This window comes from Lepidochelys kempii, chromosome 3 (assembly GCF_965140285.1).
Source record: "Lepidochelys kempii isolate rLepKem1 chromosome 3, rLepKem1.hap1, whole genome shotgun sequence".
NCBI classification, from domain to species: domain Eukaryota; kingdom Metazoa; phylum Chordata; order Testudines; family Cheloniidae; genus Lepidochelys; species Lepidochelys kempii.
Window position 1 is genome coordinate 118,166,328 of NC_136382.1, and position 16,631 is coordinate 118,182,958.

The 16,631-nt window shown below is 41.8% G+C and overlaps 1 protein-coding gene across 1 annotated transcript in view; it reads right to left on the reverse strand.

The window, feature by feature from the left end:
- Positions 1–14,586, reverse strand: part of IPCEF1 (interaction protein for cytohesin exchange factors 1) — an 81,487-nt gene extending 66,901 nt beyond the window's left edge. The window contains exons 1-2 of the mRNA XM_073337710.2: positions 14,581–14,586; positions 13,864–13,913 (exon numbers count right to left, since the gene is read on the reverse strand). Of these exons, the coding sequence (XP_073193811.2) occupies positions 13,864–13,913; positions 14,581–14,586 (56 nt within the window). The remainder of the gene's footprint in view (positions 1–13,863; positions 13,914–14,580) is intronic.
- Between the last annotated feature and the right edge of the window lie 2,045 nt (positions 14,587–16,631).

The window sequence follows — 16,631 nt, forward strand, 5'->3', positions numbered from 1 at the left end:
GAGGGGCATTGCTGGCACATGATGGCAGATCTCACACTGGTAGATGTACAGGTGAACGAGCCCTTGATGGTAAAGCTGCTGTAGGATTGCTCAGTCACTAATACTCAGCCTTTCCCTTTGATGCATACATTTAAGAGTAAAAGAAAACAGAATGTCTCTACAATTTTTGCTCTTTCTGGTTTGTGACTGGATATTCTCCCTGATCTGGCCACCTTTGTAAATTCATTGTATGTATAAAGATCTGGCACTGAGAATCAAAGAGAAATGTCATAGAAAGTGAACAGATATAAAACAAAGCAAAACAAAATCCATGATGCTGGTCAGAAAGGGGAAAGCTGTGGAGAAACAGCTTGGCCACAGCTGTCCTCTTCCATCATAGAATCATAGAATATCAGGGTTGGAAGGGACCTCAGGAGCTCATCTACTCCAACCCCCTGCTCAAAGCAGGACCAATCCCCAATTAAATCATCCCAGCCAGGGCTTTGTCAAGCCTGACCTTAAAAACTTGTAAGGAAGGAGATTCTACCACCTCCCTAGGTAACATATTCCAGTGTTTCACCACCCTCCTAGTGAAAAAGTTTTTCCTACTATCCAACCTAAACCTCCCCCTCTGCAACTTGAGACCATTAGTCCTTGTCCTGTCCTCTTCTACCACTGAGAATAGTCTAGAACCATCTTCTCTGGAACCACCTCTCAGGTAGTTGAAAGCACCTATCAAACCCCCCCTCATTCTTCTCTTCTGCAGACTAAACAATCCCAGTTCCCTCAGCCTCTCCTCATAAGTCATGTGTTCCAGTCCCCTAACCATTTTTGTTGCCCTTCGCTGGACTCTCTCCAATGTATCCACATCCTTCTTGTAGTGTGGGGCCCAAAACTGGACACAGTACTCCAGATGAGGCCTCACCAATATAGAGGGGGACGATCACGTCCCTCGATCTGCTCGCTATGCCCCTACTTATACATCCCAAAATGCCATTGGCCTTCTTGGCAACAAGGGCACACTGCTGACTCATATCCAGTTTCTCGTCCACTGTCACCCCTAGGTCCTTTTCCGCAGAACTGCTGCCTAGCCATTCGGTCCCTAGTCTGTAGCGGTGCATTGGGTTCTTCCGTCCCAAGTGCAGGACCCTGCCCTTATCCTTGTTGAACCTCATCAGATTTCTTTTGGCCCAATCCTCCAATTTGTCTAGGTCCCTCTGTATCCTATCCCTGCCCTCCAGCATATCTACCACTCCTCCCAGTTTAGTATCATCCGCAAATTTGCTGAGAGTGCAATCCACACCATCCTCCAGATCATTTATGAACATATTGAACAAAACCGGCCCCAGGACCGACCCCTGGGGCACTCCACTTGACACCGGCTGCCAACTAGACATGGAGCCATTGATCACTACCCATTGAGCCCGACAATCTAGCCAACTTTCTACCCACCTTATAGTGCATTCATCCAGCCCATACTTCTTTAACTTGCTGACAAGAATACTGTGGGAGACCGTGTCAAAGTCAAGAAACAATACATCCACTGCTTTCCCTTCATCCACACAACCAGTAATCTCATCATAGAAGGTGATTAGATTAGTCAGGCATGACCTTCCCTTGGTGAATCCATGCTGACTGTTCCTGATCACTTTCCTCTCATGCAAGTGCTTCAGGATTGATTCTTTGAGGACCTGCTCCATGATTTTTCCAGGGACTGAGGTGAGGCTGACTGGCCTGTAGTTCCCAGGATCCTCCTTCTTCCCTTTTTTAAAGATTGGCACTACATTAGCCTTTTTCCAGTCATCCAGGACTTCCCCCATTCGCCACGAGTTTTCAAAGATAATGGCCAATGGCTCTGCAATCACTGCCGCCAATTCCTTTAGCACTCTCGGATGCAACTCGTCTGGCCCCATGGACTTGTGCACGTCCAGCTTTTCTAAATAGTCCCTAACCACCTCTTTCTCCACAGAGGGCTGGCCATCTATTCCCCATGTTGTGATGCCCAGCGCAGCTCCCAGACTGCTGACTTTGTTAGTGAAGACAGAGGCAAAAAAAGCATCGAGTGCATTAGCTTTTTCCACATCCTCCGTCACTAGGTTGCCTCCCTCATTCATTAAGGGGCCCACACTTTCCTTGGCTTTCTTCTTGTTGCCAGCATACCTGAAGAAACCCTTCAAAAGCCTCCATCCTATATTCATGACAGTGAATTTCTTAGAGGGCTAAAAGGATGCTAGACTGTCATGACAGGATGTAGTGGTGATGAAAAATACCACCATTCGAGAATGAAATCCATTCAGATAAGGACCATTTTGTGCATGTCCTGTGTATAGAATGGTGAAGGGCACTTCCAGAACAACAGGGTGCTAGGGGAACCAGAGTGCCAGCATCGGAGTTTTTGTTGTAACAGTTGAATTGGCAATGGCTCCAGAACTTAATATCCAAGCCTAAACATCAATACGGTGCAGAGCCAGATTCACCAAATCATGCTGTTTCAGGTATTTATGAATCAAAGCAGGTATTGCTCCACTGAAGGGAAAAATTCTATTTTAAGATATTAAACTCAAAGAGCAACTGTACTGTAGACACTGTTTGCACTGAAAAATATTTTTGCTACTTACTGGACAGTCTCCCCACTAACTGTATTACTGATTTTAGCAACACGTTTCATTTCCTTTTATTCCCCTGTTTGATTGACCTTCACTTTTTTCACCATCATTTTAGAAATGAAAGTTTGACTAGAAAGGAAGAGGTTTGTAATTGTACTAAGCACTTATGTAGCACTCTATAGCTCCAAACTGCTACATGAACATTAAGGGTGCAGAGTTGCACCTGTAGGAGGAGGGTTCAGAGAGAGGCGGGTAAGCAGAGGAGTATGAACATACAAGAACAATCAGTATTAATTGCATTCAGTCCCCACAGAATGGGAACCTTTCTCCTTCCTCGGTCTTTTAGGGCTTCCTTGTCTCACTGACTCCTGCCCAAGGAAAACCGGCAATATGATTAGCCTTTATCGCCATGTGATGGGTGAGGATATTAGACTGAACTGGTCTGGGTAAAAGGACTCTGGGAATGACACATGATAATTGTCAAGAAGAGAAAAGAAAAAACTGACCCTGAGCACCCTCACAGTGTCATCTAGGGAGGGGTGCACTGGAAGTTTTCCCACAAGTGTGAGTTCTGCACTTTTAGTATTTATACAGTATTTGAAGATTCTGGCACAGATTTTCGGAAGCGACTAATGGCTGAGACATTTTCAGGAAAAGCTGAGCACTTGCCCAATGAAAATCAGGCCTTTCCAAGGTGTCTCAAATGGTGCACCCACAACCACTAGTCGCTTTTGAAGAAAATTTGACCATAGCTTTAGTATTGCTGAAGCTAATATAATGTAGAAAAAAGGGGATTTCTCCCCCTACATTCAGTGTTGCTAACTCACAATTTTATCACGAGTGTCGCGATGGGCATGGATTTTTTGAAAGCCTCAGCTCTTGGGGTCACATAAGTATGTAAGAATCTCAGCTTCCATTTAGAAAAGTCTTCACAGTTGGAGAGAAAAGATTAAAAAATGTGAATTCCAAAGATTCTGGAAGCAAATAAAAAACCACACAAAGTTGATTGCTTTTTACAATCATGATTTTATTGGGGCCTGACTAATTTTAAAAGCTGGAAGTTGGCAATAGAATCCACAAATGGTGACACACGGACAGGCAAAAGATGGCAGTGGTAATAAGCTGCATGGCGTAGTTCAAGAATTTCCTCTATACATACCCAGAAAATGTAGCAATCAGTCATAGTCTGACACCGTTTGCGCAGAAGGAAAGAGAGAAAATGGTGTTCAATGAAAGGATAATTAGTACTAGTGTGTTTATATTATTAAATCGTTGGGAATTCAGACCCCCAAGTAGAGGAGGCAGGAAGGAGAGAAACATGTGCGAGGAGTGAAGCTCCAAGCACTAGGAGCTGCATGTAGAGAATGTTAGGTGTTTCTCCTGTAACTGAACCACAGATAGTATTCTAGTTAAGCAGCTGTTTCATAATACAAATCTTTTATCTTCACCTAGCACTCAAATGCTACACACCACAACCAGGGAGAAGTGGCAGAGGTTAACTGTCCTCTTTACCATCTTCAAAGCTTCTAGAAAAGTGTGACAATTTCAGTTTGGACGTAGGAATTGTCTGCATGGAAACTGCTTCCTTTGGATCATTAGAGAGACAAGCGGTGAGATAATATATTTTATTGGATCAACTTCTGCTGGTGAAAGAGACAAGCTTTTGAGCTACACAGAGCTCTTCCTCAGGTTCTGGGAAAGGTACAAGGTAGGAGACATTAAGCACAAGGAGTTAACACACATGTTGCAAGAGACCATTCAGGTTGAAGTGGGTAGTTAGCACCTGCAGCGATAGCACAGAGAGTTAATGAGTTACGGATTGTTGTAATGAGCCATAAATTTAGTGTCTTTACCAAGTCCATGATTTTTAGTGTCTAGCAAAATTATGAATTTAAGCTCCCAAGGTCATCTTTTCAAGGTGTAGTGCAGGTTTCAATTGAGGACAAGGACTGAGAGGTCAGTTGTGGAGTGATTATTCTGTGAAAAGTATTCACCCCACAGGTGATATGGTATATTTGTCTTATTTTTCTGTGAGAGTTCATTTGGGAGCCTAGGGATTGTTTCATTTCACCTACATGGTTGTTACTGGAGCGCTTAGTGCACTGGATGAAGTACACCATACATTGTGATGGGAATGTATAGGACCCATGGATCTTGAAAGGGATGTTGGGGGCGGGGGGGTTATTGATCATTGTAGCAGTGAAAATGTCTGCAGGTTTTGCATCTGTTGTTCTGACAGGGCTGATGCTGCTTTGAGTTGGTGTGTCTTAATCTGTGGGAAGCTTGCCTTTGATGAGTTTGGTGAGGTTCAGGGGTTGTTTGAAGGCCAGAAGAGTGGGTTTTGGGAAAGAGTTCTTTCAGGATGTGGTCCCCATCAAGTATGGGTTGTAATTGGTTAAATGATGTTCTATAAGGAGTCCAGTGTGGGGTGGTAGGTGACAACTAGGGGTGTGCAGTCAGCGGTTTTGGTTTTTTCCCCCCCTGTACCGAAGTAGGTTCTTTTAGGATATTTGGGTGGCCCATTTCATGAGATGATCTATTTCTCTGGTGGAGTGTCCTGGTTTGGTGAAAGCAGTTTTAAGTGTGTCAAGGTGTCATGATGACCACAAAGAAACTCAGAAGCAAGACAGTCACTCGGAAGAGGCACCTCTCTGTAGGGATGGAAATATCTCCAAAGGAATCTTACTGCTGCTCTGCTAAACTTGAGCTAACCAAGCCGTTCCTCCGTCTCTGAGTTAAAGTCCAAGAATTTATGTAAGGCAGCAAATAGCCAGATTCAGATTTTAAATATAAGAGCAAATCCAGAATAAATTCTTTTAAATCCATGGCTTTATTTGAGTAATATCAGTGGGTATAAGACAGCAGATTCAGGCCCAAAATTACCAGATGTTTGTGCACTTGTACCCTTCACAGATCTTAGACATGCCCCGTGCCTTTTTTGGTTAGGGTAGTGATGATGGAGAGGAGACAGAAGAGAGGAAAACCTGCTGTGTTTATAGATTACACAAAGAGCCTATGTTTGGAAAAATTCCTATACCTATGGACAGTCCGGAAAAGGGATCGCATATGTACCAGTTATTTAAAAAAAAAAAACCCACCAGAGAGGCCTAGGAGCAAGAATAAAACATTAGCAAAGCTCACTGATAATGGCAAGGGTAGTTGTAGATATTTTACTGTTGTAATCGGCCAGACTGAACAGACTGGATCTATTGTAGCTATAGTTTCCTGTTTAAGCCTAAAATGCACAGAAATGGATCCCCAATGGAAGATTGTTAATTACCACTTGTAGGGGGGTAGCCCCAGCTCAGACAATTGCTTTTTGAACTTTTTACTGTTGAATAGCTGATGAACACACTCAACCCATAGATTAAGAATTGCCATCATTGCACCTCAAATTGGTATCTGATTGCAACAACTTTGGTCCAAAATAGTGACCAAAACTTGCCTCTTACAAAAAATGGCCCTTTTTCTAAATGATTTTTTTTAACAAAATTAAAATAGTGGTGGAAAAATTTTCATCATTTTTTCCCATAAAAAAAATTGAAAATTTCTGTGAAAAGCCTGGAAATTTTTCAAAAATTTTAATCAAAAATACTTACTATTTTGTGACCAGATCTGAATTACACTTTTTGCTCTCATGGGCTGTAGAGTGTGGAACTCATTGCCCTCTAAAATCTATCCTATTACATCTCTCGCCACATAAAACACAGCTTGAGTGCTCCTTTTTTAAAATGGGAAAAAATGTATTTTTGAATGACCACAGGTGACCCTCTATCACCTTCCCTCTCTCCCACACCCCCTTTTTCTCTAAATCGGACCCAATTTGTTTGTATAGGGTGTTTGTATTTTAAGAAGATATTTTATTTGAATTTACACTGTTGTACAGCACCTCAAATACTTCACCAATAATTTTGATGCAATTATTATTTTTACAGTTCTGATGGGAAAAGAAAGCATACTTTCAAAATTTTAGAGTGATAAATGCATGGACTACTCTGTTGAATACAAAAAGTACAAAATAAAAACATTGTAACAAACTGTTTAGGGTTTTTGTGTAATTTAAGTCTAACGATATAGCTTGCATATTTCAGTGGCACATGGGTGGGGGGATATGGATCAGCGTTCACATCACACTCCCTATCAGTACCCGGACCAAGCCGGGGAAGCTAATGATCCAAACAGCAGACCAAATTTGGTGATCAGTCCTGGTCATGTGTCACCTGAGGCATGTTGTGCATACGCTAAGAAGAATGACACATGGTAAATAGAATTAGGAACAAAGACTGAAGAGATTCATTTAGACACATCACTTCTTGAACATGGCACATATATGTTATCAAAAAGCAGTAAGTGCCTGGAAGGTAGCTAACCCACACTCAGTACATCCAACAGTCATGTACGTTGATTTCAGCTGCAGTAATTTAAATCAGCTAGAGTATTTTTTAAAAGATTAATATCAGTAGTTTAAATACCAGTGATTTAAGTTGCCTTGACTTAAACCAATCCACCTGGCAGGACAGTGCTTTTGGCCTGAACTCTTGCCTAACATATGGAATGGCACTTTTGTCCCTCCCACCTAGTATTAATGGCCTGTCCAAGTACATGCTGCTATGCATCCTGTTTTTGTTGGCTGCTACATGACTCTTCTCACCTTCTGACCAGATATTCTAATCTAGTGCATACGTTTCAAAAGTGCTATCATGCATAAGATAATAAACAAATAGTAATGTCTTACAGAAGTACTGTAATGGCAAGTTACCTGGGCAAGTTACACAGGCTACGTCTACACTGCAATGAAAAAACCCAGGGCTGGCTCGTGCCAGCACACTTGGGCTCACGGGGTTTGGGCTGTGGGGCTGTTTCATTGCAGTGTAAATTTCCAGCTTCAGGCTGGAGCCCGGGCTCTAGGACCCTGCAAGCTGGGAAGGTGCCAGCCCAAGCCAAGAAGACTACACTGCAGTGAAACAACCCTGTAGCCCAAGCACTGCAAGTCTGAATCAGCTGGCCCGTACCAGCCATGGGTGTCTAGTTGCTATATAGACTTGCTATGTAGGAAACTGAGGCACAGAAAAACTATCTGCAAAATGGGGTTAACAGCTGTCACAGGGATGTTGTGAAGATAAATACATTACAAGTTGCGAAGTGCTTTGTGACCTACTTATGAAAAGCACTATATAGGAGCTAGGTATTATTATTACTATTATTTAATGTTTTGGATGTAGCTCATCTAAGACCAGTCTTTGGCTGGCACTAGTACCCTACCATAACTGAATTAGTGCCTTGTGACCAGTGATGATGCCTTTCTGACACCCGGGTCTGACTGAAGACAGTTAAAAGATCTCAGAAAGCTGTGAGTGCACTTGCAGAAAACCAGGTTCCTATTCAATAAGGGCAAAAAGCCAGTCTTCCTGAGATAGGGCTTCTATACCGCATGCTCAAACCTGCTTTTAAATAGTGAAGAAATATTTGGGAAAATTAAAAGATACATAACAAACACCACAACTGAGGGACAAATTTGCCCTTGCGTATGCAAATCTCACAAATCTAAATCATATCTGTTGAAGTAAGTGCTGGCCAAACCAAAAGAATCAATTATTCACCCAGCTCTAGTTAGAGCAGAATGTGTGTAGAGGAGTGTACTACATAAGGTCTTGTTTACACAGGGAAAAGTCCCAAAACAGCTCATGTGGAATTGCTCTTGCTGAATAGCTATTCATATTAGCTCACTAGCTCCCTACGTGAATACTCTTATTCTACACTAAGGGCTTACCTACACAGGGACAGGCAGGGAAGTTAAGGTGACTCAGCTGTAGGTGTGATGTGAATGTGCGTGAGTTAAAGCATGCTACCACCAGCTTTCACTCCGGAGTAAAATGATCTTAATTTGCTGTAACTTAATCCAGCAGCAACCAGAGGCTACGCCTATACTACGGAGCCTATGCCAGCACAGCCCCCTACTGTAATCACAACCCATACCAACACAAGGAGTTTTTCTGACAGTGCAGGAACACCTCCCCAAACAACATTAGCTACGTAAACAGATGCACTCTACTGGCATAGCAGCGTCTCCGCTGGGGGAGGTTGCTGGCATAGCTACATTGGCTAGGGAGGTAATGGGGGTGTTTTTCTTTCACAGCCCCAACTGACATAGCTATAGTGATATAACTTGTAATTGTGGACCAAGCCTAAGAGTGCCTTTGTGAGCTTTAGCTTAATCCACTTCTGAAGTGGACTAATCTAAACAGCACAAAGGCACTCTTGGGGCATGTCTATATGGTGACACTCAGAAAAAATAAAGTGAATCAAGTAAAGGCGTGAAATCACTGTGCATGAGTTAAAGCACATTTAACACCCCCTGGCTCCTCACATGACCCTGTGGATGCTCTCACTCAGGAATAAAGTGTAGTCTTATGCTTGGACTAAGTTATAAGTTATGCTTAAAAGTTTATATCAGCATAGCTATAGCAGTCAAGGGTTGAAAAAAAACCAAACAGATGCCAACCAGCATAACTATGCTGACAAAAATCCTAGTGTAGATGCAGCTGTGTTGACAGAAAAGCGCTTCCATGGATGTAACTATTGTCATTCAGGGAGGTGGTGTTCCGACAATGACAGAGAAACTGTCAGCATAGGCGGCTCCGACACAAGAGGTCTATGACGGCACACGGTCTGTAGTGTAGATGTAGCTTTAGTGCAGCATAAGAGTGCTTACATGAGGAGTTAGTGCAGAATAGCTTTGCACTTTAAATTCACATCTTAACTATTTCTCATTAACTTTCCTGCAACTTACCTGTGTAGACAAGCCCCAAACCGTAACTGATCTATTGAAACCTTATTCCGAAATAGGTGTAACAGCAACAAAGTGGGGAAGTCTGTTTATGGAACACCAACAGGTTTATTGCATGACAGATGTTTTTAAGAAGTTATTCAAAAGTATTCCTGCAGATTTCAGAGTAGCAGCCGTGTTAAGTCTATATTCGCAAAAAGAACAGGAGTACTTGTGGCACCTTGGAGACTAACAAATTTATTTGAGCATGAGCTTTCGTGAGCTACAGCTCACTTCAAAAGTATTCCTGATACTGTTTGCAAATGTTTGTGTTTGTATTACTTGTTTGTCAGTAAGAACTCGCATGGTACTCTCTCTTTGAGGCTGTGAGACAGCTATTATTAACACCTACATTTAGAGTTTTACATTTCATAGCTCTTAGGTTTAACTCTGTTTAACACTCCTCTGAAAAAATTGTGAAAAGACAGAACTCTGACCTGTGCTCCCTCGAAGAGGTAAGCTGCAGTGCAGAAAATGTGGACAGTAAAAAAAGTGAGTGGATTTCCTGCTAGCAAGTCAAACACTGACAGGTACCTTACATGGAAACTGGATCTGACCAGGCCACAAATCCAAAGTGCAACTCCAACCTCCTCATGGTGCAACCCAGGTACTTAGTTACATAAACCAAAAAAACAACAAAATGAGTAAGATGGAATCTGCTCATAACCTCAATCCTACCTCAACCTTGGCATTGGAAAAAAAGAGATGATAATGATGAGAGTTATACGTAATATTATCTCATCACCCATTGCACATGCAAGCAGCATTGCTAAGTCATCATGGAACCACATTCAGCCTGGTTTCACTAGCAATAAGTGGTGCAGCAGCCAGGCCTCTTTCTCCAGTTCCACTAATCATATTACATGCACTATCAGAAGTCTGAGTGGCCTTCAAGCCCAGCCCTGTGCACAGCATAATAAAATAATTAAACCTGACAGTGACAAAGGCCTGGACAACTGCAGCAATTTGCATGTCAGAAAAAAAGGGGTGCACCCACCCAGCCAAATCTCAAAGGTACAGTGTTCATGGCTTCTCCTGTATGCTGGAATCCAGTAGCAGTTGAAGATCCAATAGGATCTCCATTCTGCAAACCTGCTCACAAAAGTCTGCATATTCCCCATCCTTTAATCAAGGGAGCAAACCATATCTCCCTCCCTGGATAGTTCCCTCCAGCATATTCCCCATCCTTTAATCAAGGGAGCAAACCATATCTCCCTCCCTGGATAGTTCCCTCCAGCCACTGCTACTACCTCTTTCATCCTGATTGAAGCCCAGCCAATTCATTCCCATCCATGGCCCTATTATTTTAGCTGGGCACTGAAACCATAAAAACAGAGACTTTACCAGAAGCCTGTATTGTCTCACTGTCTCCCCTAGCTGCCTCAGAGTACCTTGAACAGGATGGGGAACAGTATAAAACTCAGCAGTGTAACACACAAGCAAGCACACCATGCTGAACTGTAACATCAAAACACTGCGCCCATCCTGAAAGACATTTAACACCACCTTAAAGTCCTTTGCAGTGTAGTTGTAGCCAGGTTGGTCTCAGAATATTAGAGAAACCAGGTGAGTAAGGTAAACTCCTGTTGGTGAAAGAAACTACCTTTATGCCCTGTAAGCCCTGCTTGCTGGATGCAAGAGAGCTCCATGAAAATCAGAAGTGTGCCACAATTATCAGGACAATTGGCAAGCAGCTTGTGCATGAAGAACTAACAGTTACTCCACTAACGTGTGCAATTTCACCGCTCTCTCTCTCTCCAATGAAAAAGTCAGTGCCATATTCATAAAGACCACAGAAGCTGCAAACAGAATGTGCACACCCCACTCCTTCTATTAGGAGTAAGAGATTTCCCATTTCCAAAAGGAAAAGAGAGAGAGCGAACAAAATCACAATGAAAACACAGTTAAAAGAGGAATGTCCACACATCACTGAATTCAGAAATATGGAAATAGATTTTCTTGAACTGTAGGACTTCTACCTGATCAAGGTACATGCAGGAATGTGGCTAGAAAGCCTATGTAATAATGGCATAGCAGGAATATTTACTACTCCCAGAGTGCACTAAATATCTCTAGGAAGCTACAGAACTTGAAAGACTAGGAAAAGAACAGAAGTGATAGCACCCAATGGAAGTTACCAAAACATTTCTCACTATAGTAAGAGATACCTAAAAGAAGCTTGCTCTAAATGCTGAATTGTAAAACACTGGCAGAACTGAAAGACTACCAAATCCTGAGAGAGACAAGGTGGGTGAGATCATATATTTCATTGAATCAGCTTCATAAACAAACTAGGGAAATATAACATAGATGGAGCTGCTATAAGGTGGATGCATAACTGGTTGGAAAATCATTCCTAGAGAGCAGTTATCAGTGGTTCACAGCCATGTTGGAAAGGCATAACGAGTGGGGTCCCACAGGGATAGGTTCTGAGTCTGAATATCTTCATCAATGATTTAGATAATTACATAGAGAGTACACTTATAAAGTTTGTTGACGATACCAAGCTGGAAGGGGTTGCAAGTGCTTTGGAGGATAGGATTAAAATTCAAAATCATCTGGACAAACTGGAGAAATGGTCTGAAGTAAATAAGATGAAATTCAATAAGGACAAATGCAAAGTACTCCACTTAGGAAGAAACAATCAGTTGCACAAATACAAAATGGGAACCGACTTCCTAGGAAGGAGTACTGCGGAAAGGGATCTGGGGGTCATACTCGATCACAAGCTAAATATGAGTCAACAGTGTAATGCTGTTGCAAAAAAAGCAAACATCATTCTCATCAGTATTAGCAGGAGTGTTGTAAGCAAGACACGAGAAGTAATTCTTCCACTCTACTCCATGCTGATTAGGCCTCAGCTGGAGTATTGTGTCCAGTTCCGGGTGCCACATTTTAGGAAAGAGGTGGACAAATTGGAGGAAGTCCAGAGAAGAGCAACAAAAATTATTAAAGGTCTAGAAACATGATCTATGAGGGAAGATTGAAAAAATGGGGTTTGTTTAGTCTGGAGAAGAGAAGACTGAGAGGGGACATGATAACAGTTTTCAAGTACAGAAAAGATTGTTACAAGGAGGAGGGAGAAAAATTGTTCTTCTTAACCTCTGAGGATAGAACAAGAATCAATGGGCTTAAATTGGAGCAAGGGCGGTTTAGGTTGAACATTAGGAAAAACTTCCTAACTGTCAGGGTGGTTAAACACTGGAATAAATTGCCTAGGGAGGTTGTGGAAACTCCATCATTGGAATTTTTAAGAGCAGGTTGGACAAACACCTGTCAGGGTTGGTCTAGATAATACTTAGTCCTGCCTTGAGTGCAGGGGACTGGACTAGATGACCTCTCAAGGTCCCTTTCAGTTCTATGATTCTATGATTCTATCAAAGAGACAAGTTTTCAAGCTACACAGAGCTGTTCTTCAGGTCTGGAAAAAGTCAACAACAGATATTACCTCACTCACCTCATCTCACTAATATCCTGGGACCAACACAGATGCAACACTGAAAATAACAAATACTCAATAACTGAAGACACTGTATTCAGATTTCTTAGCTGAAATAAAATAATATATTAGCAAGGGGTATATTAGGATTTAAATTCAACCAAGCAAAGAGAGACTATCATACTTCCCAAAGGGCACCTCTTGGGAGTCAGAGATGCTTGGAGAGGTTACTTATCTGAACCTTAAATAGGTCTGAGTTCAGTTTAGGGGAATTGGTATTATGTTTGGATCCAGTGTTTTGTAATCTGGAATAACCTATTCACAGAGAAGCCCAGGATTTGAACAATACGAGAGTGACAGTTAAAGCCTTAGCTGAGTGAGAAAGCTGACATAATACATGCCTGTCAATTTGGATACCACCACCGCCCCCCTTCCCCACCGCCACACACATTTTTATGAGCAAAAAAGATGAAAGATTCACATATTCATTCCTTCTTTTAAAAAAAAAATTACTTAGGGCTATTGCTACAGCAGATTAAATCCCATTGTTTATATAGCACCATAAATCCATATACCGTTATGAGACTGGCACATTTTTCTCTGAGAAACTGAAATTGGTTTAGCAGTTTCTGTTTACTTCACTATCAAATACTCATCTTCACATACATCAATCATATTTCAGTGAAGTAACCAAAACGAGGCTCTCACACTCACTTCTGATGCAGCTGAGAGATAATCAGTGGGATCTTTTACAAAGTAGAAATACATTCATTTAAAAAAAATATTTCAGAATAATCCATTTCCTTTGTTTAACCAAAGGAAAAAAGGAAGTAGCACATCTCTTTTAAGCAGACCTTTATAGAACAGAGCAGTTACATGCCAATGTGAACAGTTTCTTTTATAAGTGTAATTACTGATCATTTGAAAGGAAGTGAAAATTCAATACCATAATAGTCATTCAGCAAAGACAAGAAAGCATCCAATTTAGGAGGAAAGGATTAAAAGTTACATACCCACCAGCTAAGAATTCCTGTGACCAGCCACACACTTGCCCTGCCAACTCCTATACATCTCAAAATGGAGAGGAAATTCTTACTCAAATTAGTTGCAATGCTGAAGTTGCCCAAGAGGAAACTGGTGCGTCTCTGAAAAGTCATGACTATGCAAACTAAAGGTGGTAAATTGGTTGACATAGCAACTGCTGAACACCATGCCAACCAGGATCATGCTAGTTGGGCCTGCAAAATTGGGATGGCTATTTCATGAACAAGTTCTCTCATGGTATTCCTGCACATCTAGTCCTGTAATCCAAAAGTGTAGAATGAAACAACGGGGCAAAAATTAAATGAAACTTTACAATCGTCTTAGTTTAGATTTGGGGCTTTCAGTGCTAGTGGTTCCATATTACTGTGGTTAGCTTCTTCTTGGGTTTGTTTTACGGCACAGCACATTTATTGTTTTGACTACTGGTGTCATTGACACTATTGATGTCATTTGTAGACCATTCAAAAGACAAATTAAATCTGGGTTTGCTTTGATCTGGCCAGAAAGGCCGTATTACAGATTATTGCGCTTATTGGCAATGGAGCAGAGGCCCAGGATTTAATGACCACAGAAAATGAATGACTCATTTCACACGCTAGTGGCAGTCATTCTAAAGCCTCAACCATACTGGGGAGATTGTACCACTTTAAATATATTGGCATTGTTAAAGCAGTACAGCTACTCACCTCCATGGGGACACTGTTAGATTGGCATAAAGGTGCTTGGATAATTAATCCTGTATGGGAAGGGGAATACCTACAGCAGTGTAAGGTACCTTTACACCATTACAATTCATCTGTACTAGGGTTTGTACTGGTATAACAACTTTATCGGTAGAAAGTCACACTCCTAACCAACGTGGATATATGGTATAACTTCCAAGTGCAGACTAGGCCTATGCTAGACCTATGTTAAGACTAGGCTTATGCCAAGGTTGAGACAGGTTAATAAGGCAAAAGTTTACACTGCTGCTGCCCATGTCAGATTTTCTTTAAATAGAGGACTTCTGCTCTTAGCAAATATCTCCAACAGCCAGAGATGGGAAAGTAGACATGGAGGGCTCTGAGTTACTACAGAGAATTCTTTCCCAGGTGTCTGGCTGGTGGATCTTGCCCACATGCTCAGGGTCTAACTGATCACCACATTTGGGGTCAGGAAGGAATTTTCTCCCAGGTCAGATTAGCAGAGACATTCGGGTTTTTTCACCTTCCTCTGCAGTGTGGGCATCTTCACTTGCTGGTTTGACCTAGAGCAAATGGTATAACTTGAAGACTTTAAATTAAGATCTGTGGATGTCAATAACTCAGACAGAGATTATGGGTCTATTATAAGAGTGACTGGGGAGGTTCTGTGGCCTGTGATGCGCAGGTCAGACTAAGTGAGCATGATTGTCCATTCTGGCCTTAAAGTCTACACACCTGTATGTAAATTCAGCACCAAGGTTACTTTTTTTAAACAGAGTAAAAATATGTTTTATTATTAAATATTTAGTTGTTCTTGTGCCACATCTCCATGATGGATGAAGTCATCTGTGTTTGGAAGTTTGTACTGTTTATAAAGCACCACTGGAATTTTCTGAATGGGAATGTGCTAGTTAAGCATTATTAGGTACTAATATTTTTTAATCAGAAGCAGTTGTACAGTACAGACCCATTTATGTGCGAATCTGCTTACCGCGCAGTAGCGCCATGCCTCCTATTGCTACCTATTTAACACGCGAGGCTCGTTAACATGTGGTACAGGAACTTGCTATGTAGCGCTACAGATTTGCTCACTAACTTGCTGACGTAGAAATCGACAGGAAGTGCGGAGCGGAAACGTGTTGTACATCTTTACCGATATTGGTAAAGACGTATCATGCACGCTTAGTCATAGTCACGCTAGAGAGAGAGGTAACATATAGTAGTTATATAGTTATGTATGTGTGTATATATAGTTATATATACACACACACACACACACACAATACATTAGAAAAGCTAGCTGCAATAGATCGAGTAAATAGCGGAGAAACCCAGGCCAAAGTTTCAAAAGATATAGGGACTGCCGAATCTACTCTCCGAGGCTGGCTAAAAAACAACTCTAAACTGAACGGCTTTGTACAAAATATCGATTCTGCCATGGGGCTTAAGCGAAAACGTGTGTGCTATTCAGCAAAGCCCACACCAGACAAAGCCATGCCCGCGGGGTTTGCTCAGGAAAGGCTGAAAGGAATGCCACTAAGTGGGCCAAGCCTTCAAGCCCAAGCAACAAAATTTGGAAATTTAATGGGGGGATGAATCATTCCAAGCCAGCAAGGGGTTTATAAGTCGTTTTAAAAAGCATCATGGCATAGTGCAGGTATCAATTTCTGGAGAAAGACGATCAGCCGATGTATCAGCCGCGAACGCGTTTCATCTGCAGCGAATGACAGACTTCATAAGAAAGAAAAAAAATGCGAGCCAGAAAGACCATAAAATAACAGCTTTTTTTCTAAGTGAATCAGAGACACTTTTTTCAGCATGGCCCTTTTAACATGCAGTCGTGACGGGTTGACTCCCGACATCCGCACGTAAATGGGTCTGTACTGTATTTATTAGTCTATTTGCTATATTTTTATTCTATATTGACAAAGGTTCCACTCCCTCCATGACTAGTCAGTTTGAGTCCCCTACCTGACTCCAGGGAGAAATAAAACTGGAAACAGGTGGACATTAAAATCAGAAGCTTTTCAGTTTCTCCAGTCCCTAGCTATCTA